Raw genomic sequence first — 26,720 nt, forward strand, 5'->3', positions numbered from 1 at the left:
GACTGTACATGCGCTGTGTGTTTTATTAGTTTTGAGGAAGTCAGTGTAATGAGGGGAAGGTTTTTTTTTTTTTTGCTTTTGTATGTAGCAGATGCAGCTTCATATTTGTTTTAGCTTTAGAGAGGCAATCAGTGCTAAGGAATGAACATGTGATAAGTCACGGCTTGAGTAATGTGTTAGTGCTGTTTAATGAGTTAATGGTGTCGGCAACAAAAATGGCAAGTAGGTCTCTAAGCCTCTTCTCACTTGGTGCGTGGGAGTCAGAGTCAGGGGCGAATGGGTCAGTGTGTGCCATACTTTTCTGTTCGGCTGGGTGTGGAGGCACGTGAGGGTACTTGGCCTGCTTCTTGATGCGGAAGTTGACGTTATCCTGCTCCATATTCAGGTTAATGGAGGCAGCTGAATCACTATCCACTGCTGAATGGAAACTGCTGACTGACGTTCTTTTGCTAGGGCTGGCTGAGCCTGAATAACAGAAAAAAGTCTTAACAGTCAGATATGCACTGAAGAGATGTGATAAGATGCATAAATGTATGCAGGTCATTTAGAATTCTCTCACTTGTTGTTATTAAGTCATTTTCATCAGCTAGTTGTTCTGTGTCACTGTCGTCAAACTTGATGTCTTTGAACCATGATGGTTCTGAGTGGCCCTCCAGGGATGTCACGCTGTCTGTATCTGGGGACGGAGTCTCAGAAAACTCTGTGCTCTAACAAAAAACAAATACAATAACAACAATCATATTTTATATATATATATATTATATTATATTATATTATATTATATTATATTATATTATATTATATTATATTATATTATATTATATTATATTATATTATATTATATATGACAAATCAGTGGCATACACACGATGTAAATTAAAAACTCACCTGAAGAGGGCGATACAGTGCATACTCATCACGGAAAATCTGATCATTATGAGTAACACAGTCAAGCCAGCGCCCATCAACCAGAGCTTGTCCAATAGCAATTGCCTGAGCCCTGTTGGGGGAAGAGGACAAAAGACAACTTGTACAAAAAGCTTTAAATTTCACACTATGGCTCACCGTTGCAGCCAAGGTTTCAAATCCTAAATATTTATTTTTGTGACCAACTTCCTTTAGCATCAAGGTCTACTAACTGATTCTTAATTTCCATCCTAGTCATATATGTGACAGCGAAAGGCTTTAAATCTTCATTCAGTAGTGTTAAATTAGGAGTTCATATCCATTCTACACTGTAAGAGGACTGATACCAAGAAAGAGATTGAAAGTTTCTCCGGTACAGTACACTAGCTTGAGGTTCCTTGGAAGATAAAAGTCCTTTCAGAAAAGCACATAATAAAAGTATAAAATTTGTACAAAAGTACTAATGTGTGTTGTGTCTGATGTTGGGAAAAAGGTAAGAAACTTAATATTTTGTCATACAATGATTCAAGAACAAACGTGCAGTTATAATTACCTGGTAGAAATGGTGCCATTTCGCAGGAGCCAGTTTACTAGATCTTTACCCACAATACAATTGGGGTAAGTACGTAGCCAGTATCGGTGGTCCTGGAACTCCATCCCGGTATTGCTGTGACAAATTTTCTTCCATAAGTCTTTTAACTGAGATGAATCCTGTGGGGGAAAAAAAACAAAACAAAACGATTTATTTAAAGTTTCAAATCAAAATTCCTGACAGAAGCAAAGGCACAAAAATACTGCAAAATACTATACAAGAATGTTGGTGTGACTTTTGGGGTGTGTACCAGGAGGATCTTGCGCTCTTCTTCGCTGTGGTCAGGTTTGGACACTGCTCGGCTGCTCTGAGGGCTCACTGAACTGTCGTAGGAGGGAACCATGGAGCCTGAACGGTCCAGAGACAAGTTGGTCACACTAGCTGATCTACAGAGAAAAAGGGCAAACATGTGACCTTTCACAATGTCCATATACTAAGAGTGAAACAATGCACAGATGTGCGCTATATATATATATATACACATACATACACACATACACACACCCCTCCTTGAACCGCCACCTTATTGTGGTGGAGGGGTTTGCGTGCCTGAATGATCCTAGGAGCTATGTTGTCTGGGGCTTTCTGCCCCTGGTAGGGTCTCCCAAGGCAAACAGGTCCTGGGTGACGGGCCAGACAAAGAGCGGTTCAATACCCCTTATGAAGAAAAATACAGCAAGGTCCGTGACGTTGCCCGGTATGGCGCAACCGGGGCCCCACCCTGGAGCCAGGCCCGGGGTTGGGGCTCGCATGCGAGCGCCTGGTGGCCGGGTCTTACCCCACGGGGCCCGGCCGGGATCAGCCCGAAGGAGCGACGTGGGGCCGATCTCCTGTGGGCCCACCACCTGCAGGAGAAACCGTAAGGGGCTGGTGCAATGTGGATTGGGTGGCAGTCGAAGGCGGGAGCCTAGGCGACCCAATCCCTGGACACGGAATCTGTCTCCAGGGACATGGAATGTCACCTCGCTGGGGGGGGAAGGAGCCTGAGCTGGTGCGGGAGGTTGAGAGATACCGACTAGATATAGTTGGGCTCGCCTCCACACACGGCTTGGGCTCTGGAACCCAACTCCTCGAGAGAGGCTGGGCTCTCTTATACTCTGGAGTTGCCCGCGGTGAGAGGCGGTGGGCTGGTGTGGGCTTGCTCATAGCCCCCCAGCTCAGCAGCCATGTGTTGGAGTTTACCCCGGTGAACGAGAGGGTCGTTTCCCTGCGCCCTCGGGTCGGGGAGAGGTCTCTCACTGTTATTTGTGCTTACGGGCCAAACGGCAGTGTAGAGTACCCGACCTTCTTGGCATCTCTGGGAGGGGTGCTGGAAAGTGCTCCGACTGGGGACTCAGTTGTTCTACTGGGGGACTTCAATGCCCACATTTGCAGCGACAGTGACACCTGGAGGGGCGTGATTGGGAGGAACGGCCCCCCCAACCTGAACCCGAGTGGTGTTCTGTTATTGGACTTCTGTGCTAGTCATAGTTTGTCCATAACGAACACCATGTTCAAGCATAAGGGTGTCCATCAGTACACATGGCATCAGGACACCCTAGGTCGGTAGTCGATGATCGACTTTGTGGTTGTTTCATCTGACCTCCGGCCGTATGTCTTGGACACTCGGGTAAAGAGAGGAGCGGAGATGTCAACTGATCACCACCTGGTGGTGAGTTGGATCCGATGGCCGGGGTGGAAGTTGGACAGACTTGGCAGACCCAAACGTACTGTGAGGGTCTGCTGGGAACATTTGACAGAGTCTCCGGTCAGAGAGATCTTCAACTCCCACCTCCGGCAGAGCTTCAACCAGATCCCGAGGGAGGTTGGAGACATTGAGTCCGAGTGGACCATGTTCTCCACCTCTATTGTCGACGCGGCCGCGCGGAGCTGTGGCCGTAAGGTCTCCGGTGCCTGTCGTGGCGGCAATCCTCGAACCCGGTGGTGGACCTCGGAAGTAAGGGATGCCGTCAAGCTGAAGAAGGAGTCCTATCGAGCCTGGTTGGCTCGGGGGACTCCGGAGGCAGCTGATAGGTACCGGAGGGCCAAGCGAGCTTCAGCCCGGGTGGTTGCAGAGGCAAAAACTCGGGTCTGGGGGGAGTTCGGTGAGGCCATGGAGAAGGACTATCGGTTGGCCTCGAAGAAATTCTGGCAAACCGTCCGGCGCCTCAGGAGGGGGAAGCAGTGCCCTGCTCACACTGTTTACAGTGTGGGGTCCGGGGCCCTCTGCTAAGGGCTGTCCGGTCCCTATATGACCGGAGCAGGAGTTTGGTTCGCATTGCCGGCAGTAAGTCAGACTTGTTCCCGGTGCATGTTGGACTCCAGCAAGGCTGCCCATTGTCACCGGTCCTGTTCATTATTTATATGGACAGGATTTCTAGGCGCAGTCGGGGGCCGGAGGGAGTCCAGTTTGGGGACCATGGGATTTCGTCTCTGCTTTTTGCAGATGATGTTGTCCTGTTGGCTTCTTCAAATCAGGACCTTCAGCGTGCACTGGGATGGTTTGCAGCCGAGTGTGAAGCGGCGGGGATGAGAATCAGCACCTCCAAGTCCGAGGCCATGGTTCTCAGCCGGAAAAGGGTGGCTTGCCCCCTTCAGGTTGGTGGAAAGCTCCTGCCTCAAGTGGAGGAGTTTAAGTATCTTGGGGTCTTGTTCACGAGTGAGGGAAGGATGGAGCGGGAGATCGACAGGCGGATCGGTGTATCTTCTGCAGTGATGCGGTCGATATACCGGTCTGTTGTGGTAAAGAAAGAGCTGTGCCGCAAGGCGAAGCTCTCTATTTACCAGTCGATCTACGTTCCTACCCTCACCTATGGTCATGAGCTTTGGGTCATGACCGAAAGGACAAGATCCCGGATACAGGCGGCTGAAATGAGTTTCCTCCGCAGGGTGGCTGGGCGCTCCCTTAGAGATAGGGTGAGGAGCTCGGTCACTCGGGAGGAGCTCAGAGTAGAGCCGCTGCTCCTCCACATCGAGAGGAGTCAGCTGAGGTGGCTCAGGCATCTGTTCCGGATGCCTCCTGGACGCCTCTCTGGGGAGCTGTTCCGGGCATGTCCAACCGGGAGGAGGCCCTGGGGAAGACCTAGGACACGCTGGAGGGACTATGTCTCTCGGCTGGCCTGGGAACGCCTCGGTATTCCCCCGGAGGAGCTGGAGGAAGTGTCTGGGGAGAGGGAAGTCTGGGTGTCCCTGCGTGTGTGTGTGTGTGTGTGTGTGTGTGTATGTATATATATATATATATATATATATATACATATATATAGTGCAGGTTTTTGTTACACACACACACACACACACACACACACACACACATATATATATATATATATAAAAGAAATAAAAGGTTGTTTAATGAGTTGCTACACTAAGTAATACATTCTAAAAGCACAAAGAAATTTAATATACTTTAATACTGTTATCTTACCCGGCCCCATGCTAGGATTCACAAAGAAATTTAAATAATAGCAAAACAAACAAACAAACAAAAAAAAGCACAATCACACACTAACCTCTTTCTTGCTGGTGATTTGCCCAGATCTTCTTGCACCGCAGACAATCTAGAGTTAAGCCCACTATTTTGAGACTCTGGATGAATCAAACTGCATGAAACACACACACTAAAATAATCAAGATGGTGACTACACCAAATGCTGCTCCCTACAGAGATTTGGTTAGTAAAACTCATTACAAAACATGCACATCATGCATGGTAAATGGTGCATTCGCTACATCTAGAACAGGAGCCTCAAAAGGTCAACTAAAGGAGCAAACACCAGAGACTCACTTCTTCCTCATCCCAATGGGAGTTTTTCTATGCATGAAGAGAAAGAAGAAAAGATGCGCTTTGAAAGGTCTGCTAAACATGAGCAACAAAAAAAAAAAATGCTGACACAGCAATGAGCATACAGTAGCTAGTTCAAAGGGAACACACACACACGACTAATAATAAGAACCAAATTTAACTGAATACAACCACTTCTGCTTTTCAGATGGCTAAAAGAATAGAAGCAGAGATGAAATTCAAGATGACGAACAACGGGAAATATTCACTGAACATAAAACACTGTGGCCAAATAAGAAATAAAATGACATTAAACAAAAATGTTACAAGATATGAATATAAAACGTTTAATTTTTTTCCCCAAAACCTAACATTCACCTTTGCCAGGCGAGGTCCTCCTCCAGGAAGATATTGCGGCTAGCCTTGCGTCCGCCGACAGGTGTGCGAGGCTCTGTGGACTCCAGCACACACATAGAACACGGAGAGTCTGACAGCGCCGTCAGATCCTCTCCAATACATGCAGAGTCTGCAGAGTGTGCGTAGCTCAGTGCGATCTTGCGACAGTATGTGCACGCCCTTAAATCACCTACATGAAGAATACACACGCAGACCGAGACAAAGAGACAGAGAGAGAAGGGGGGTGGGGATTGGGAGGGGGGGGGGGTTAAATATCCATTTAACCGTTCTTCAGTTAAAGCAGTTTAACAAATGTCAGAAATATTAGCGCTCTTGGGGAAGTGTTTGGAGGTTGTTCAAAACATTTCAGTAATTTCTGAGGTAATGATCATTACTTTATCTACATATTCTCTTATAATGCTGGAACTCTTATTAATTATACCCACAACACTGACTGAACACCTCGGTATGGATACATTTTTTAAATCTAATCCAAAGAATGAAATCTTCCTCTAATTATTTAATTGTCTGCAACAGAATTTCTGCTTATTTATTGAAGCCCTAGAAAATGTGTAGAAACCTCTTATTCTGAACGTTTTTTTATTTTTTTACATTTAACAAAAACATAAAACCTTTCCTAAAATACGTTAATTAAAGTATATAACCATTACTAAACAGACACGTTTGTTCCATTACTGAAAATACCTAATTAATGTTTCCAGATTTAGCTGAAAAATCATCACATCAGTCAGTGCTAAGTACATTCATCACCAAGTTCTTTGAAAAAGTACAGAAATGGGTATATAAAATGTCCAACCATGCATCTTCATACCAAAAAATGAGTTAGCTGGGTTAAAATAATCTAACTTAAAATGAAGATGAATACGACACTGAACCATCAAAGCAAAGTGATAAAGTGTTTGTTTCTAAGTAAACACAGCTAATTAATTGGTATTTGACTCATTCTGGGCAGCTGGGTCATTCTTACAGTTCTTACAGAGCTGTGTGTTGTGACAGTTCACAAGTTATTTGCATGTTTTAGTGCTAAGGCCTTTTATTATGTATACATACTGATCTGCGATAGCATTAAAACCACTGACAGGTGAAGGGAATAGCATTGATTATTTTGGTACAATGGGACATTTTATGAAGTGGATAGCAGGATATTAGGTAGCAAGTGAACAGTCATTTCTCAAAAGTAATGTGTTGAAGAAGGAATAATAAGGTTAAGTATAAAGATCTGAGTGACTTGCACAATATCAGGCAGGTGGTTCAATGTGCAATGGAATTATTTTGGCACACAATGATAACCTTTAAAAAAATGTGTGTGTTCTAGATATATGCGTGTGAGATGCTGATGTGTCAATACTTGTCCTCAACCTCGATCAGAAGGTTACAAGATGATGCAATAATGGATTGTCCACGACATATAGCTCAAATTCTCAGATTTATTCTAGCAAATCCACTTGAATCATGTTCAGTTTCCATTCGGGTTGGTGTGTGTGCATATGTATGTTTGTATGTGGTTTCTGAAATAAAACAAATAATAAATACACTTAACATGAATTTAGAAGTGGTATAATAAAGTATACATTTAGACTAAGGCAACAAAAGTGAAATAAAACCTATGCAGTAAAGGGCAAATTATTCACCATTAGCCACTATATGGCGCTATCACCCCGGCAACAATTTTAACATCCAACACAGGTAATCGCGATAAATCCGATTAAACTTTATAGACAACGTATGTGTCTCTAAATTCTAACATCTCAGCTTAACAACAAACAAACAAAGAATTAAATATTTTGCTAATAGTATGGGCTATTGCAGCAACAAGCTAACCTTTAAACATGCTCATGCTATCATGACACGTGACCAAAAATGATTACACACATAAACGTGATGCTCACAATTATCAATGCACATAAACAGTAGCACAATGTATCTTAACCATTAATAAATGTCACTTACAGTCTCAAGGACGCACACAACAGAACAAACAATAATCTGCACAAACAATAATCTTAACTAATTAAAACCTGTCCGAACTTGTCTGTGCAGGTCTATAACTCCGCCCACATAGTACGTCACCAACAAAACAGCAGGGTATTTTCTAGTGTGTTTTTTTTTTAAATGCAAGTTGTTTATTTTACAAGGAAATAAAAACTTGTCTGTAGTTTCCACAAAATATTTAAGTAATTGTGATTAACATCCCAACTAATATCTAATGATACTGAAAGAAGTTCTCAAAAGCACAAAAAATATTATCTAGTCTGTCCACTCGGCAGCCATGATGGCCATAAAATGTACAAGACGTGGATTTAAACTGATTGTTAAACGGCATCTGAGAGAATGTTGTCAGTGAAAAGTTTCACAGGGTGCATAACTCTGATTGGAGTGGACTCTTCTGTGAGATATTAGCATTGCCAAAACATCCGAGTGATCAAATGCTTACAAAAATAATGTCATAATGTGATATCTGACATAAGATCTTATATGAGCACTACGAACTGTGTAAGTAGGTACAAGTTGTGAAAAAGTGAGGGAGGCTGAATGTGAAAATAAGACTCAGTTCTGACAGAACAGAGCTGTGCATTGTGTTCCTAACAGCTTACCTGTGTATCCCATGAATTTGCCAGGGATCTCCTGGTTGCAGCAGCGGCTACAGAATATCTGGCCACAGAGTCGACAGTGGTGCCGACGACGGAATGTAGTAAACTTCTCGTTGCAGTCGTAGCACTCTTTACACTGGCTGTCCGGCATCCAGTACTGCTTCAGATCGCTGTCCTGTAAACAGAAATGCACTTAAAATCAAAGCAATTTACACACAAACAAACACACACACAAAATTGAAGCTGAAGTGGAACTGGACCTTGCAACATGACAAAAACATACCAGTAAATCCACCAAAAAAAAAAATTGAATTCTGGAATGGTGAAGTCAAAGCAAAGATCAAAATCCTATTGAGATCCTGTGTGGTGATTTGAAACAGACAAGAAAACCCTTAAACATCACACCGCTAAAACAATTCTGCATTAAAGAGTGGTGGAAACGTTCTTCCAGTTAATGTCAGAACCTGTAGATGGCTACAAAAATGGTTCACTGAGGTAATTTCAGTCAAAGGGGGAAACAATAGCTATTAGTGCACAGGGTGTAGCAACTTTTTCCTCAGTTCCTCAAATCCTCATTTTTGTTGATTTCTTTAGTTGAATAAGTGAAAAATTGAACATCACTTTCATCTACATGTTCAAATTAAAATTAGACCAGAAATTGACATGTTGACCTTTCTTAATAAAGAACTGAATATTTAATGGGGTGTCAAAATTTAACATGTAACGTGTATATTGACTGTGTATATATATATATATATATATATATATATATATATATATATATATATATATATATATAAAACCAGCATGATAATGCATTTTGTCACAAAATAAAAGCTGTGTCAACATGGTCTCAGTGTTCTTCAGTGACCTTTGGAGTCACCAGACCGGAATCCAGAAGATCATGTTTGGGATGTTGTAGAACGGGAGATTCACTGCATGAAAGTGCTCCTGAAAAATCTGCAGAAATTGTGTGATGCACCTCAACATGGACCAATATCTCAAAAGAATGTTTCCAACATCTTGGGGATTCCATGCCATGAAGAACATGCATTCACTGTTTCTAATCATATTTAACATCAAATGTGAATCTATTGTTAATTCTAATCTTGTCTAATATTGCCATACGAGGAAATCTGCCAGTGCTTCTGCTTCAACTTTCAGCTTTTCCCGTTAGGGGGCGCCACACCGAATCATCTGTTTCCACCTAACTCTACTCTCGCACCAATTAAGTTCATGTCCTCTTTCAGCACATCCACATAACTCCGCTTGACCTCTTGAAGAAAAGAAGTGCGTGCTTGTTCTAAAACTACCTAAAACTACATATTATTCATACCTGGCTCTTTCCCTCCATGATCTCTTTCAGTCTCTTCAGAGCAGTACGAAGTTGGACTGCTGTTCGAGGGTCATGGCCCCCAAGTGGAGTCTCTGACTTTCGCCGTCCCTCTAGAAACAAACGTACATGAGATATTAGTGCTGTGCAAAATGTAAGAAAATATCAATAAACATGCAATTCAGAATATTCACACTGCTCATGCGTACAAGCCAATTCAATCGGTCTCATTCACCTCTTTCAAAAAAATGGTCACATACCAACTCATGATCTGATGGAAGCCCTGAGTAAAAAACAATGACAGCTATTGTGAATTGTTCTTAGAGTTGTCACAGCAAACGTAAACCATGTTTAAAAAAAACAAAAACACAACCAATAAAAATAAAACAGTAAAAAAGAATGTGATGTTTTAATCCAGCTGTTGCGTGTCTCAGAAAGTGTTCAGCCGACAATAGCTAAATGATCATTAAAACAAAAAACAAACAAAAAAATACTACTATGTGATTAAAATGTGACATGCTGTAGAACAGGGGCATTCAACTGGTGAGCCGTGGTCCGGATACAGACCCGACGCAGTGTCTCAAGCGAAGTGAGTAGAAAAATACTTTAACAGAGTTGGTAAATGAAAACAAGTGCAGTTTCAACAGATCCTCTCTTGCAGTTTATTCAATCACAAGATTTATGTAAACATTTTTTGACGGTATTTAATTAAATCAAGACATCAGAGCCAGAGATATTTGATCTGAAACAAGAGAGTTTTCATCAACAATATTAGGAGATTATTGATTATTCTCAGGACTGATCAGTGCAGTGATGAATCACAGAAGAAAGAAATCACCAAAGAAATCAGTGTTTAAAAAGGAACAGACAGAGAAGTATGTACTTATTCTAATGTTTTACCATGAAGCAAAAAAACACAACCGTTCCATATCTTCTTATTTATAGTCATAACCACAATTATATGTAAATAGACTTATGTTTAGTTGAACACCCCTGATATAAAAGGTTAAGTTTCAAACCACACACACACACACACACACACACAAAACAGTATTAATAAACAAATGTAGATTGAATTCAAGCATGAAACCTTTTCAGAGCCACACTTATTAAAAAAAAAAGTTATAAAATAATAATAATAATAATAAATAAAAGACCCTCACCTTCCCACTCCTCTGTGGACAGAAGAGAAGATGAACAAAGCTTTATAAATTGGATTTATCCTTAACTTGAAATAAACTAAAATATCTGATTTCCAGACCCTGATCTGGAAAAGACCCAATAAAAGAACACCACAGTGTTGCCTGTATGCTTCTAACGCCAGCCAAGAACAGATATGTTACTGTAAGACTTGAACAGCCTGTATATATACAGTGGAGTGTAAAAATCCACACTGAAAACACAGGATTTATTCATTCCTATTCAAAATTGGAAATAAACAGGTGGTTTAAGAATTTTGAAATATTTAAAACAGAGTAAGCAAATGACTGTGGCAAGAAAAAAAAGCTCCCTGAGAGGATATGAGGAAGAAACATTGAGAGGGGAAAAAAAGAACCCTTCCTGATCTAATTGACACAGGATATTGATATGATTGAAAGGGATGAGGGTCTTAGCCCCCTGAGACTATTATTACCTCACCAACTCTTCCAATGAATGAATGAATGAATAACAACAATTATTCAAATGGTCGTATACTAACAACAGTGCCACCTGCTGACCGGATTAGGTATTGTTCTGTTTAACAGCTCCACATTTTTTACACGTTTTAAAACTGAGTATAGTGGAATGAACGTGTAATATAAGTGCTAACGTGCAGGCAGGTTTATTATACTGGTAAATCTTGTACTATATTTGTTTAAGCCACCGAATCCCCACTGGTTATAATGACTCGCTCCTTACTAGTAAGAGCAACTTGCCTGTAGCAAGTGGGTGCTATTTTCTTTGGGATTTTTTTGTAAGTCTAAATGAATACTTTAATATTGGTTACAATGTCTGTATGGCAAATTCCATTTATATGTTGAAGTTTTACCGTAAATCTTTCAGTTAGAACACTCTCAGCTCGTTCAGTTCACCTTGTTATCTAAATATTACCGGTCTCCAAACCATGAGGTGAATTCAAGTCGAATTTGATAGAAGGTTCTAGAAATGCTTGTGCGCACACAAACACTGTAAGTATATAAGTACATATGTACATACATAAATAAATATCTAAATATATAACAAGTGCTGAGCTAAAATCTGGGAAATAAAACCATACAGAAAACATATTTTATGACATCTTAATCCAATTTAAGGACGTTAAACTATTAAAAATCAATAATCTACTGTCATGTCTAAAAGCTAAAAACACTTATTTTGTTCAAAGTATTATTGAGAACAGTGCTTTTTGGCTTCCTCAAAGATGTTGGCACAGTTGACAGGACCAAGACTAACTAAATATAACAATTACAACAAAAGCCAAGAGAGCACTGTAGTTATAGAACTATTTATATTCTATCACAGGGATATTTTATTAGCTTTTCCTGACACCAGTGCATTGTAAGACGGCCAAGTAGGCTTTTTTCTGCATCCAAATAGGTAAATCAGAGATATATCGCACTCATTTAGGATCTCTCATTTAAGGGAAACTTAAGTGCACATAACAAAAAAAATGTTCACAATAAGGAAAAGACCATTGTTTCATAAAATTATTTTAGTATGCCTATTTAAACTACAGCAGCCATCTCGATAATTGCCTAACATTTCGGCTGCCTTCTAATGAGAGTGATGACAGTTTTTAGATTTCACAAGAGCAGTGAAATCTGGTGTATATGTTGTCAGTGCAGTATACATACACTCCCTGACAAATGTCTTGTCACCTATCCAAGTTGTAGGAACAACAAATAATAACTTGACTTATAGTTGATCATTTGAAATCAGAAGTGGCTTATATGAAAGGCAAAGGTTTCTAGATTAAGCTTATTTTACCAAAATAAAATCTTATCATGCTTTGATTTTTAATTATTGAATTAGGACCGAAAGGTCAGACTTTGCTTAGACAAAAGTCTTGTCACTTAACAGAAATAATGTACAGTACAAAACAAAGTCATGGTGCAGGGGAAAAAATAATTAATATTGTGTATGACTCGCATGAGCTTGGAGGACTGCATCCATACGTCTCTGCAATGGCTCAAATAACTTTAATAAAGTCATCTGGAATGGCAAAGAAAGCATTCTTCCAGGACTGACAGAGTTCATCAAGATTCTTTGGTTTCATCTTCAATGCCTCCTCCTTCATCTTACATGATAGGTATGATAAGATTTTATTTTGGTAAAATGAGCTTAATCTAGAGGCCTTTGCCTTTCATATAAGCCACTTCTGATTCCAAACGATTATCTAGAAGTCAAGTTATTATTTGTTGTTCCTACAACTTGGATAGGCGACAAGACTTTTGTCAGGGAGTGTACAGTGGTGCAGACTGCAGACTGTGAGGGACGTGTAATTACTCGTTTTAATGGCATTCATGTGTGAGAATGCCGATTTGGATGTGTAAGTAGAGCTAGGGTAGTAGAGACGAGTTAATATTGGAAGAATGAACAGAAGAAATGATTCTAACAAAAGTTCTCATCTGTCATCATCCTTTCATTCACACAGAAGAGGATGCTCACGCTACTCCATTAATGTCACTTGACTCCTGCTCTGTGCCGGGAGAGGTTACCATTCACATTAAATTTCACACTTATTACAATTTAGCAGCATTCTAAAAGCCAGACATTTATCCTATAATAAAATCTATATTTTTAGCTGAGGAGTATATGAAACCTCTTTTAATCTGTAGATATTACAGACTTTGGAAATTGTCTCAGTTTTAATTTAAATGTTATTCAGTGGCTTTTAACTGAGACTTGTGTTACCTGCTTTTAAACATGTTAAAAATCCATGTTGGAGAAACTGAATCAGAAACATTTCAAATGCCACCACATAATAAGGAAATTAGCTTTAAAAAGTGATGAAGGTCAAGAAGTGATATTACTTCATTGTTGAAAACATCATCAACCCCATTTAGTAACAGATACAGAGTGAGTGACCACACAGTGGTGGTAGATGCTCACCATGCGTCATTTTCTCACTAAATAATTACATAGAAATTTTACTAAGATTAAAGATTCACATATAAATTTGTTTGAAAGATTTACAGTATCATTTCAAACTTTTTAGTATTTTTTTCTTTTAGTACAGAGCCCGTGTATGTGTATACAGAGCCCACTGTATCTGTGATAATTTTGAAAATTTGCAAGCTCTTATCAGTTTACTGGATTTTGCGTTAATTTTATTATACTGCAATAATTAATCATAGAAAAAAAATCTAAATACTTATATAAGTATTTTATATAATATAAATATTGCAGGTCAAGTTAGTCGAGTGTCTGAAGGAAGACAACTGCAGCATCACAACTAATTCACAGTCGATTAATAACGTGTAGAAGCATGTGTTTTACCTGAGGCTGTAGATGTTCTCCTGACCAGGTCTGAGTGCTTCCTGTGTGTCCCAGAGCTGTGTGTGGACAGTGAGGAACTGGCCCAACTACGGCGCTCCCCCTGCGGCGACGGCGCAACAGACTCTGGTTTCTCAGCTGCCGAAGGTTGTCGACCTTCCTCTGTGTGCAACAGCAGTTGGGAAACGAGAAGATTGAAATTCAGCCCGAGCCACAGAAACACATCACTATGCTGATGGGGTGGTTAGCTGTTTTCAGTGGAATTGCAACCAACTGTTGCCAAATCTGCTTTTCCCTGAATTGTGATTAATTAAAAAAAAAAATCCTTGCGTTTTTTTTTAAAATATTTTTTGGTATAACAAGGGCCAGACTTACCAAGCTTTTTTGCTGGTGCAATGTTTGCACCTGACTTTTCTAAAAAGAATAAAAGGCAGAAATTAGATATTTAATCACTGTGTTTATTACATTACCTCCTGGTTTAAGTTTTTTATTTTTTTAAACGATTGCAAATCATTGTAATATTCAGGAAATGTTGATGAAATTATATACAACACTGTCATTTACAAACTTTATTTTATCCAGTTAAGCATAGCTAGTTTTAAGCATAAATAGTTAATTTCAGTTCTTTAAATTTATTCATTTATAAGTTATTCATTTATTAAACCCTTGCCAAGAAATTAATATTCACCAACATTATTTTGCCCTGACAGGCCCTTTTACAGCCCTGCTCTAATATTACTTGCCAAGAAGAAGATATAAAGCTTGGAGTAAGGTTGTAGAAACGCATGACTGTGTATGAAATTCCCACTGGGAACTGCTCCAACATCACATGACTTTAAACTCTTGGCAATGGCACTGCAATTATCTAAGATTTAAAAAGTCCCAGATTTGGGATACATTTGTGAAAAGTGAAAGGGCTCTAAACATTGTCAAACTTCATGTTTATCACGTTATATTACGTAAACATAATTATAGTTATCTTTGGATACGATACAGTCCCTTAAAGAGTACATTTAGTATTTGAAACTCTCTGATCCAGCTGTTAGCAGGGGCAAAGGTTTCCAGTTAGGTTTTTGAAACCACTATCAATCACCTTTGTTGAAGCGGAAGAGGCTGACTAAGGAGCTGTAGGCTGAACGCAGAGGGGGCTCATCCTGATCCGGGGTAAGGGGTTTAAAGTGAGTCAGATGGGAGGGGCTGGTGGGCGACAGGGGTGGCTCAGAGTTCCAGTCCAGCGTGGACGAGGACGATGTGGACTTGTCATCAGCAGCCATATCGCTGCCCCTGTTAGTCAAAATAACACAGAAAGTTGTAACTTCTGCTGGTGATAAACCACATTCACATGCCAGGCTCAAATAAGGAACACAGTGTTTGCTGTTTACTGTCTTGTAACAAACACTTGTTCTCACGTAATTCCACTTCTACTTATCTCTTTATTTATTATTCCAAGTTTGATTGCTTAACTTGAAATGGCACAAACTTCTTTACACAGACCAACTCTGAACATCTTGCTGTCAAATGACCAACAACACAGTCACATCTGTTATACTGTTGCCATGCAGTCTAATAACATTTTAACAAGAAAGAAAGAAAAACTACTAACACATTCAAACCAGATAAAGGATTTTGCTTAACATCTTCATGTAGTATAAAACCCTCATCAAACCAAGAATGTGAAGTACTACATAAACTGTGAATTCTACATAAACCCTGTAATGAGTGCACCTTAGAACCAGTCTCTGTGGTGTGGTATGAATATTGTCTGTTTTATTAAATGTATTTAATGTAAGTGTTTTTTTATTTATCTGAAGAAGTACATAACAAAACCTCCAACAAAAAGAGCAAAACTACACCTAGTATAGGGCTAAACTTTACATGTGAACCAAAGATTATTTTTCTGCTGAAGCCTGTGTACAGAACAACCATTATACATAACCGTCCCCAGTCATGTGATCATATCCTTCATTAAAATGCAACAAAATGATAGATAAAGAGCTATGCATATGGATTTAATGTTTGGCAAACAGTAGTGTAAAAAAAAAAAAAAAGAAGGAAGTTCGATTAAATTCAATTCAAATTTATTTGTATGGCGCTTTTTACAATCAACATTTACAATCAACATTTATGTTCTGTAAAGCTCAAAGCAGCTTTACAGAACATAAATATAGAACAAAAGGTTCTTATAAAGAATAATATAAAGATAAATAAATACAAAACTTAATATTAATATTAGAGATATTTAATTGTGTTTGTATTTATCCCCAATGAGCAAGTCTGAGGTGACTCAGGTGACTGTGGGGAGGAAAAACTCCCTTTAATGGTAGAGGAAGAAACTTTGAGAGGAAAGAGACTCAAACTCTGACATACGTCCTGTTCATTTCTTCACCAAGTACCTTAGGAAAAATTGCACCATAGTTATTTTTTACCTTAGCCATTTTTCTTTTTTGAGAAATACGGGATTAAATCATTATTTCGGGGTTTTAAAAAAAAGCCCATTAGTGCGAATAGAGCGCAGAGGACGACAGAAAACACCTGTAAACAAACACTAACGAGGAAAACGATGCGTTGTGGAATTTCACATGGATTACATAACGTGAAAAGCTTAATGTTTTCCTAACCAAGTCCAAATTACACCGACTAACTAAACTAGAGATTAAAAAAAAACGAAAATGTGAACTTGGATGAAGCTGAAGAACAACATTTGGAAACGAACACAATAAAAAAAAAAAGAACAAGACATTTTTCTTTACAGACAGTAACGGGTTTATAACAGTAACTTTTTATCAGAGTTAAACTTCCGGGTTGCATCCGTTATGCAGATACATGACTAGCAACGTACAAATTTGGTAATTATATACTTAATGTCACGGATAACAGGTTGTTTTCTGGTTAATGAGTCAGTTTAATTAATTAATTAATTAATTTTCTTCACACGTCAAATCACCCAAACTAATAACGGGTCGCTCCTGCTGCTCAAAGCTAAATGGCTAAAATGTGCATAGACTTGCAAAGTATGTCGTAAATCTTACCGCTTAATAAAGGCCACTGACTGAAGTCTCAGTGAACAGGTCATATCGATAGATCATTTAAAACTAAAAACCCTTAGAATAAGTATGGTGAGACATCAGACATCATTAGTATGGTGTGTCTCCGGCTCCAGATCAGCACAAAGTGCACAACTGCTTTCACACAACTCACCAGGTCATGTGATCAAGGGCCACGGCACCATCAGAGCTCAGCAAAAGCAGGCATCACAGACCAAACCCTTGCTTCCTTCAACCCACTTGCTTATATTACACAATTCTTTCGTTTATATATATATATATATATATATATATATATATATATATATATATATATATATATATATATATATATACACATACACACACTTGACTTTTTTGTTTGTTTGTTTTTATTAGCCTATATTCAGCCCTAGATCTTCTATATAGATTTTATATATATATATATATATATATATATATAGAATCTATATAGAAGATCTATAGTGTTAGTGCTAGGGCTGAACATATATATATATATATATATATATATATATATATATATATATATATATATATATATATATAATGTTCAGCCCTAGATCTTCAGCCCTAGTATCTAAAGCCGGTATTACACATCTACAGCAGATATTTTTTTCACCTACATATAAAGGCAGTCATGCAGAACAGGCTGTGAACCTACACGACGTTATTTCTCCTGTACAACGCTGTAAACACGACAGCGATATCACTCTCACACTAAGACCATCAAATATATGATTATAAACCATCAAAACACATGAATGCTAACAAACATAGAGATGCTAATATTATGATTTCTATTCTGTGTCGCTATGGAGATAACCTTAGTGTCAGTTAAACCAGTCAACCTGGTTATCTATATTATAATGATTACAATTATAACCGCGTTTATTTTAAAGACTTTGAACCAGACCATAATATAAATAACGTTTGTGCTACAGCTAATAAAATACCTGCCTGCTAGCCGCCTAAAATCAGATCACTTAGAATATCACTGGCCAACTTTGACAAAAATAACCCCTTCTTACCTGTTTTGTTGCTGTTTTCTACAGCATCTCTATACCATCCGAACTGGGATAAAACACAGGTCCTTGATCGGCACAATACAACATTTTTAATCCACTTCACATGATCAATAGCTTTAGCCTGCTAGCTAGCCAGGAACTGGAGTCTCATCTGAGCAGACAGATGTAATCGATCACATGGTACTCGATCATTGTTTTTATCACGAGACAAGACATTACTCATCTATTTAAACAAACAAACTTGCCATGTACACAAGGCAAACATTTTAATGAAAGTGGGCTTGTTGATTAAGATACATTGCATATGATTTTTTCTTAAAAAAAAAAAAAAAAAAATATATATATATATATATATATATATATTTATATATTTATATATATCTCAATGACTCAAATGCTGTTTATTAGAAGTGTTATAGACACTTTTGTGATCTTTAGAGAAACAACAAAAAAAAACTATTACAAAATATTAATTAATTCATTAAATAGTAATTGCCATTTCATTCTATTCCATTCTATATTATTATTCTATTCTATTCTGTCATCTATAGCACAACGGTACATACAATCTATGTATTTTTCAATTTTGTACTCAATTTTTGTGTGCTGTCTCTGTGTACTGGAAATATATAACACTAAAACAAACATACTTGGCAATAAAGCAATTTCTCAATTTGATTCTGATTCTGAGAAATATTCTTCATAAAAACAATATTAACCCTTAAACAATTTTGCCTTGCATTATTGTTGCAGTTCAACCTCACTAATATTCTACTAAGCCTAGAGCTATGTATCGTAGGTGTGTTCATAAGCTACATTCTAATCATTATCATTTCATGTTTCATGTATATATATATATTTATTTTTTGAGCCTCAGCTTGTCTTGTTTTTCTTCGCTTTCCACTTTCACTGTTATGTCATATGTTCTTCGTTTGCTTCCTCTTTCGAAAATATCATGGTCTTCTGTGGTAAAACATCTACAGGTCTCTGTAAAGAGAAGAGAAAGCACATGAACTAGTGCATGACCTGCATTTGGAAAATAAATGATTTAAAACTTCCTAAAGTCCAATGATGACACCTTTAGGTGAATTGACTTTCAGATAACACAGAGTCTATTTATACCTCATACCTTATCTGAGCATGGCTTAATGGTGGGAATCGTCCAATGCTCTTCATTAGATCAAGTGTTTTTATCCACTGTTCGTTCCACACCTGTACACTGTAGTACGGTGTGCACTGTGATAAATGTCGAAGAATTATCTTATTATCTTTCACAATTTCAAGCAGAGCTTCTTGTCTTTTGTCTGTGTCAAGCCTGAATTTGAGGAAGAAAAGATATGTGCTTTATTTGAATTGATCACAGAAGCAGTGTTAACTCAGCTTTTCTGTGTTAGTGAAGATCAGCAGTTTAAGTTTAAATACCAGCATTATAAAATGCTTACCTTTTATTCACATACTCATTTCTACAATCAATCTGACCAGAGGTTTGCTTGATGTGGGATATTTTATCCAGTAGCATCCGATTGTCTCTTTGAATCGTTGAAAGTCGTTCTTCCTCCATCTAGTGGAGTAGAGCATTAATTAAAATTAATTATTAATTATTAATTATTGTGGTTTAATGAAATAATCAGTGAAGCACTGAAGTTGTCAGGGAAAGGTTGGTAAATGTACCTATGTAGATGCACATTTTGAAAATGATCAGTCCTAACACTGGGCTATACATGTAATATATTTTATACAATTGATCTGTACAGAAATCCTAGTCTGTAAATAACATGGAGAGTTATTTATATGTATTTTTTTTCTTGCTTTATATATTTGAGGTATGTTGTGAGTTTATTGTGATATGTGATATGAATGATGTCTTATTCATCCCCGTTGCTCTGGTTTACTCTACTCTATTCTACCTGATACTACTAAGAAAAGTATTAATTAGTGTCAGGGAGAAAAGATCGAGAGAGATATATCTATATATCTATCTATCTATCTATCTATCTATCTATACATAAATCTATCAATATATATATAAATATATATATATATATATATATATATATATATATATAGCGAGAGAGAGAGAGAGAGAGAGAGAAATAAAAAATAAAAGATAGTTCAGTGTGTTAGCTTGGCCATAAAATCCACAGGCTGGTATATTTCTAGGACCATGGTTGAGCATGCCTGTTGTTATTAAAAGGTGATCCAACCATATGGATGATAAGAATTATAAAGTTAGACCCTCACACAAGTGTAATCATGGAATAAATGCATGAAAACTGGACACTGGCCAATTCTTATTACTGCTACCTGCTGAATCATTATAGCTTGATTGACAATCTTTATGTAATAGCCAATATTTATCTAAATGTATCATTTTTTTTACTAAGATGAAATTATAGCAGAAAATCTGTATTGGAAAAGAATATCTGGAGCTTATCTGGGAACAGTGGGTGCAAGGTGCTGGTCCAGTGAAGGCCACCATGCTTACACACACACACACACACACACACACACACACACACACACACACACACACACACACACACACACACATTTTCATATCTAGGGGTAATTTATCATAATACCCACTGTGCCACCACTGTATATATATTCGTACACACACACACACACACACACACACACACACACACACACACACACACACACACACACAGGCAGATTCTATTATCAGATATTTTAGATATAAATTAATTTTTTTTAGCAAAATACATTTAAAGAAAATTAGTCAGGATTGTAAATTCATTATTTATTACCATTTTCTTTTTCCTTTTCAGAAGAATGTGATTATAGATCTTAGGTGGAGTTGTGTTAACTGTGGCCTTCGCAGACTGAACCTTGAAAAGTAACAAAATTCATGACATGTGTAGTCTGTAGAAGCAACACATGTACTCATTTTTTTCTTTTCTTAGAAAAAAAACAACTATTCAGCTTTTTTATTGCCAAACTATAAAGGAAATAAATATCACATTTACCACTGAACAAAATATATATTCCATTTACCCCTGAGCATCTCACCTTTTTCTTGTGTATGTCATAGCCACTCTTATCCCACCTGAACTGCAGGTATTTGCTGGCACAGGGCTGCAGGGGTTGGTGAGATTTATGCTGCATGGTTATTGTTTGCCTCAAAGCTCCAGCAGTGGAAACAAACACAGCTCCTATTGAACACAGACTTTAGTGTAGTCTGGTTTGAGTCGTGTGTCAAGTGGATGTTGTCATGACAGTCACAGAGAAGCTACATGTTGTCTCTGACACAATGAACTACTACATATTCATTTTTTTACAGACTATATATAAACACTAGCTGTAGTTTCTATGTGATATGTTCAGATTAAATGTTTGAAACTAAAGTTAAAAATTTCCAAAACTCCAGCACTCTTATCCATATAAAGCTTGTCCTAGTTAATGGTCCAATCTGAATTTTCAGTGTCCTGAAAGTGAATTAGACCAAAGTACCCTAGAAGGCAGAACAAGTGAGGAGACAAAGTTAACGTGAACAAAATAGAACACAAGTACCTGGCCTTGATATATCACACGGAGTGGTTTGGCATCTTAAGCCTGAGTTTTTGGGTTAGTTCTGTTTTTAGGTGCACACATGATTTCTCATACCCCCTCTTTCCAAGGACAGAGAGAGTGGTGATTTACTCTCATTGCACTTGTGTCTCTGGAAGCATCTGATACACCTAGACGGACAGATTTGGAGTAAGATGTAGCTGATGGTGAGTCACATTTTACTGTTCATCTTTGGTTTCGAGAATGACTGTACTCCTACATTAGTTAAATTCAGCATAAAGCTCTGCTTGATAGGATGCTGCTTTATATAAATTCATTGGACCGTTGCAAAGACATAAATTCAGTGGAGCATTGTTATTTAAGACTAGTTCCTGAGGGACATGGAATGCTCTGCAACTACAACATCCATCATCATCATCATCATCATCATCATCATCACCATCATCATCACCATCATCATCATCAGCATGATCCTCATGGCTACACAGAACATATTTACTTCTGATTATAGTTTAGACAAGCTTTAACATAACGTGTATGTGTGTATGTATTGCTAATGAGGATTATAAGCCATGGAGACAGTTTCCTAGTCACTATTGTTATTACCAGAGGGACTAAAATAAACAGAAACGCATACAATGCTTGTATGTAATACCTCGTGTTTGATTACACCGTCAGGATTAAGAGATTATTAGTTCATGTTCGTTTTGATCATGTTTAGGTTATTTAGATTTCTCACTGTATGACGAGAGTGGTTACTGAAATGTAATGAAAAACAGTATAGCAACACCGCCGCCTTTTGGTTGGATTGGATTATTACACATACAAGAACATTACATTATATTACAGGATTATGAGCACCTCGGGAACAACATTGTAGTATTGTGTCTTAATCACTTAATCATTATGTTTTGATTCACACTGTAATTTTCAATAATTTGATGAAATCCATGAAAGAATCAGAAGAATCAGGATTTATGGCCACAACACAATAATTCTATCATAATTCTTACAAATTTTAAACTATTAATCTTTTCTATCATGCATAGATTTATAGATTTTTGTTTTAGTTTGGATGAACTCACTTGGGATCATATGTGGTATGATCTAGTTTATCGGAATGCGGTATGATCTAGTTTATTTTATTACAGGAAATACAATACACTTTATAAGAAACATTTTAAATTTAGAGGTTTTAACCTTTCTGACATTCTGTAGCATTCTGACTTGTTATTGTATAATTCAATTCAATTCAGTTTATTGTTCAGCACTTTTAACAATAGACTTTAACTTAAAGCAGTTTTACAGAACATAAGGAATATAGCACAACAAGTTTAATACTATGCAAAGATTAAAATTCACAAAAGTTCAAGATGGAAGAGGAAGAAGCCTTGAGAGGAACCAGACTCAAAAGGGAACCCCATCCTCATTTGGGTGACATTAGAGGGTGTGATTATAAATTGTTATAAACACCAGAGAGTGTTATTATGAATAATGTCCTTTCTACAGTCATATACAGTCTGATAATTGTGTATTGATTAGGAGATTTTTGTCCACAAAGACCACATGTACATGGCATAATTTCTTTGACTGTCCATAATCCCCATGAAGCGGAATACAACAGGAGGTACATCTCTAGATGCCTAAGGATCCTCACAGGGTAGGCTTCTTCATACTAAAGGTCCCAAATCTTCATGACGTGAAACACAACTGGGCCTGGTACAATCTCTGGATGCTAGGGATGGGTAGAAAAATCTTAAACAAGTGGAGAGGAATTAGCGTAGCTGTTGTTCATAATATTACCCAGCACTAGATAATAATGTGTGTTTGATTAGATCTACTGGAGCACACAGTTATGGGATGTGTAATGTGTATCCCTGGCTAAAGCGATATCTTTAAAAAGTATAAGTAGGGAATAAAAAAGTCTGAAGAGATCAAATAACAGAAAAGCCATGTTTCCCCAGCCATTTGTTGCCATATAGAAATTACAGATACAGTAATACAGTGTTCATTGACCAACAACAATATGGATATAATTTATGATCTTGAATATTTACTGTACTTTACCTGAATGCTGCACCAGTTTTTATTGTATCAGTTGAAATAATATGAATTCCTGCTCTCTCTGTCATGAATAAGCTTTGCTCTGATGCATAGAGCCATTATAGTGCTAGGTCTGCTATCACTTATAGCTCATTTACATTAATTTAACTGCTTTCTTTGTAATGCTTAACCTGAAGTCTATACTAATGTTTAATTCATTTGCTCGGCATCTGTGTAATTTATAATAGTCTTCCCTGTGACTAAAACGCTGATTTGTGTCATTTCTCAGTAGAAGGCTAGAGAGGTTCAAATGTGTAAAATAGGTGGTTTATGGACATTAGCATAATTGGTAAAGAGCTCTTTGAGCTGTTTGTGCTTTGTGTCAGAAAGTGGGTTCTCAAATATCCTTCTTACTCATGCGCTCACTTTTTATATATAAAGATAATGCTGCTGACTGTGGAGCTGCACCAGATCACTAATAATGATTTAAGTGTGTCTGTTTTTGCTTGGTCATGAGACATAAAGATCCCTGGTGAGGGTTTGCTGAAGATCAGACAGTGTTCTAGTGAAAAGGCTGTAAAATGGACATATTCAACTTTACTTTCACACTGAAGACTACTTCAAAGACATCACACCATCACCATTTTTTATAAATTTGCTCTTAACACAAAAACACCCTGCTGTCATTTTTTCCCCTCCAGATGAGCTGCACTGCTGGTGACTTCTTTTCATCAGCACAGTCTTGTGTCTAATATGTGGACAGGGAATTAAAGAGAAGGATGAAAAGGTCTCAGTGGTTTGGAGTGTTCCAGAGAATTACATCAAGGGAGAGTCTCAGAAGAGAGAAGTCAGGAGCTGACATCATTAACACAGAGCATGTTTGCTAAGTCTCTCTCCCCTAAGGTGTAGTCCGTATGCTTAAGATCCCTCTTGCACAATTTGACCTGTTGGTGCCTAATTAATGAGCAGTGGTGTCTGATCTATTCTGGGGCTGCTGTACTTCCTGAACTTACTGTACCGGATTAACATCCGTTGCGTAGACATGTACCGCTTAAGGATCTGATTTAAACACGAATACTACATGAAGCAGTCAGAGCTGCTGTTATAGAAAATGAAGCAACAACTTCTTACCAATCAGGTTCAAGAACTCAGCATCATTGTGGGACAATTCAATCTAACTTCCTGCATAAGCTTTTACAAATCTACAGATTTGTATTTTAGAAGATGAAACTATGGCATGCACATGACATACAACATAGAGATTTTTAGTGATGGCAAGAGAAAAATTAATTTGAATTAACTGAATACGATTGAAAACGTATTTGTATTCCCTGGCTTTTGTATAATCATGAATTATTACTGCTATTGTTTTATTTATTATTATTTATTTATTTCATTGTCTGTATTTTATGGTGTACAGCACTTTGTGTCAGCTGTGGCTGTTAATAAATAAAGTATTATTATTATTATTATTATTATTATTATTATTATTATTATTATTATTATGTTGATTTCTATCAGTGGCTGTATTTAGCCTACATATCTTTCTTTCTTTCTTTTATTGTGAAATATCTAATAATAGACATGTCTTATTAACTTTATTATAATTTTATCACTATGTTTTTGAGAGTTTTACTTTTGGTAAAAAAAGAAAAAATCTTTTTTCAAGAAATCGAAGGATTTTTTAAATGACATCAATCATATTCTTTGTGCAGAATCCAGTTCTGGACATGGCTCTGTCACATTGGCTGTAATACCCATTCACAGTCTGTGACAGAAACACACATTTCCCACTTGTTTTGCTTGTGATTATTGGTCTCTACTGAAGGGAAGAGCCAGCTTCCCGCAAGGAGCCTGTAAGATGTTTTTCTCATGCTGTGATGGAAAGTGGCCAAGACAACAGCCCTCAAGGGGAGCCCTGGCTGTGCTCACGTCTTTAGTGCGATACATCTGCAGTGAAAAGTAGATGTGTGAGCTTTGCTCCACACAGTCTAAAGCTGGCCGTGAACTACATGACTTATAGAACTTGTGAAACAGACTTCACACACAGAGCACAGACTAGGAACAAACAAGAGCTAGACACAAAGGACTAAAGCATAAGAAATGCGTAAGAAATCAGAACACAGATCTCTTAAGTTGAATGAAAGTTCTTGCATGTGTCCTATTCACTGCACATGATTACTCCATGTCACCATTTCACTGTCATTGTCTGTTACATATTTATCTTCTTCACTGTCCATCTCACATTAAAAGTTATTAAGATTTATTGTTTGTCCTGTCTCACCAGATTGAGCTCCTCCCATGCCATGAACATACTCTTTCTATTAAAAAAATGGTCATATAATGCAAATTATGGATACAATTAGGCTGAAAATATCTAAACAACAAAAGAGGTTAACATTGCATTCCTACATGAGGAGATAAGGGTTTTAAAACATATTATCATTTTATTATAGATATTATTACTATTTATTTTTTATTTGGTAGTAATGAAAAATCCCAATGACTCTATAGTCTGAATGGTTTTCTTAATGACTGACAAATAAAATTACGCTGAAATTATTGTTGCTTACAGTATACCTGTCTCCAGTGATTATACAGCTGGGTGTTTTTACACTCCTCTCTCTCTCTCTCTCTCTCTCTCTCTCTCTCTCTCTCTCCCTTCCTCCCTCTCTTAAATGCAGTGGAATACACAAGCAGTCAAAAAAGTCTTCATATATTACATCCCCAAATGGATTCACGTTATAGATGATATCTTGATCAGTATGGACTTATGAATCATTTTGCATTTTCTACTTAACTGATATTGAATATTGATATATTGAATTGATATATCATACTGAATATTGATATATTGATACTGAATATTTACTATATTTGTTTTCTGTAATCATACAAGCATTTAAAAAAATTAAACTGTGACATAAAAATATACAGTACAAATTGAAACAATTTAGCATAAGATTAGACATAAGATTAGAGCATCAGACGATTCGCTGATC

General features: G+C 37.6%; 2 protein-coding genes across 6 annotated transcripts in view; both read right to left on the reverse strand.

The window, feature by feature from the left end:
- pikfyve (phosphoinositide kinase, FYVE finger containing) overlaps nucleotides 1-18,322 on the reverse strand; it is a 31,926-nt gene extending 13,604 nt beyond the window's left edge. The window contains exons 1-13 of one of the 5 annotated variants that reach the window (XM_060876088.1): nucleotides 18,148-18,322; nucleotides 15,169-15,359; nucleotides 14,451-14,489; nucleotides 14,079-14,237; nucleotides 9,603-9,712; nucleotides 8,270-8,441; nucleotides 5,637-5,844; nucleotides 4,987-5,076; nucleotides 1,749-1,884; nucleotides 1,460-1,617; nucleotides 889-1,000; nucleotides 560-707; nucleotides 247-465 (exon numbers count right to left, since the gene is read on the reverse strand). In XM_060876088.1, coding sequence (XP_060732071.1) covers nucleotides 247-465; nucleotides 560-707; nucleotides 889-1,000; nucleotides 1,460-1,617; nucleotides 1,749-1,884; nucleotides 4,987-5,076; nucleotides 5,637-5,844; nucleotides 8,270-8,441; nucleotides 9,603-9,712; nucleotides 14,079-14,237; nucleotides 14,451-14,489; nucleotides 15,169-15,349 — 1,732 coding nt within the window. In that variant the 5' untranslated portion in view covers nucleotides 15,350-15,359; nucleotides 18,148-18,322. Of the gene's footprint in view, nucleotides 1-246; nucleotides 466-559; nucleotides 708-888; nucleotides 1,001-1,459; nucleotides 1,618-1,748; nucleotides 1,885-4,986; nucleotides 5,077-5,636; nucleotides 5,845-8,269; nucleotides 8,442-9,602; nucleotides 9,713-14,078; nucleotides 14,238-14,450; nucleotides 14,490-15,168; nucleotides 15,360-17,104; nucleotides 17,260-18,147 lie in introns of those variants that run through there. The other 4 variants (XM_060876087.1, XM_060876085.1, XM_060876089.1 and 1 more) reach the window with 4 other exon arrangements.
- Nucleotides 18,323-19,121: 799 nt separating this feature from the next.
- On the reverse strand, nucleotides 19,122-21,273 carry cfap97d2 (CFAP97 domain containing 2). Its single transcript, XM_060877181.1, has 5 exons — nucleotides 21,178-21,273; nucleotides 20,916-20,996; nucleotides 19,587-19,705; nucleotides 19,274-19,459; nucleotides 19,122-19,131 (listed from the first exon to the last, which is right to left on the reverse strand). The coding sequence occupies exons 1-5, from the start codon at nucleotides 21,271-21,273 to the stop codon at nucleotides 19,122-19,124; spliced, it is 492 nt and encodes a 163-aa protein (XP_060733164.1).
- Nucleotides 21,274-26,720: the final 5,447 nt, after the last annotated feature.

This window comes from Tachysurus vachellii, chromosome 8 (assembly GCF_030014155.1).
Source record: "Tachysurus vachellii isolate PV-2020 chromosome 8, HZAU_Pvac_v1, whole genome shotgun sequence".
Taxonomy (NCBI): Eukaryota; Metazoa; Chordata; class Actinopteri; order Siluriformes; family Bagridae; genus Tachysurus; species Tachysurus vachellii.

Coding starts and splice junctions, on each gene's coding strand:
- cfap97d2 (XM_060877181.1), bottom strand. CDS start 21,273: ATGCAGCATAAATCTCACCAACCCCTGCAGCCCTGTGCCAGCAAATAC. Junction 19,706..20,915: donor TGAAAAGGAAAAAGAAAATG/GTAATAAATAAT, acceptor CTACTCCACTAG/ATGGAGGAAGAACGACTTTC. Junction 19,460..19,586: donor AATGAGTATGTGAATAAAAG/GTAAGCATTTTA, acceptor CCTCAAATTCAG/GCTTGACACAGACAAAAGAC.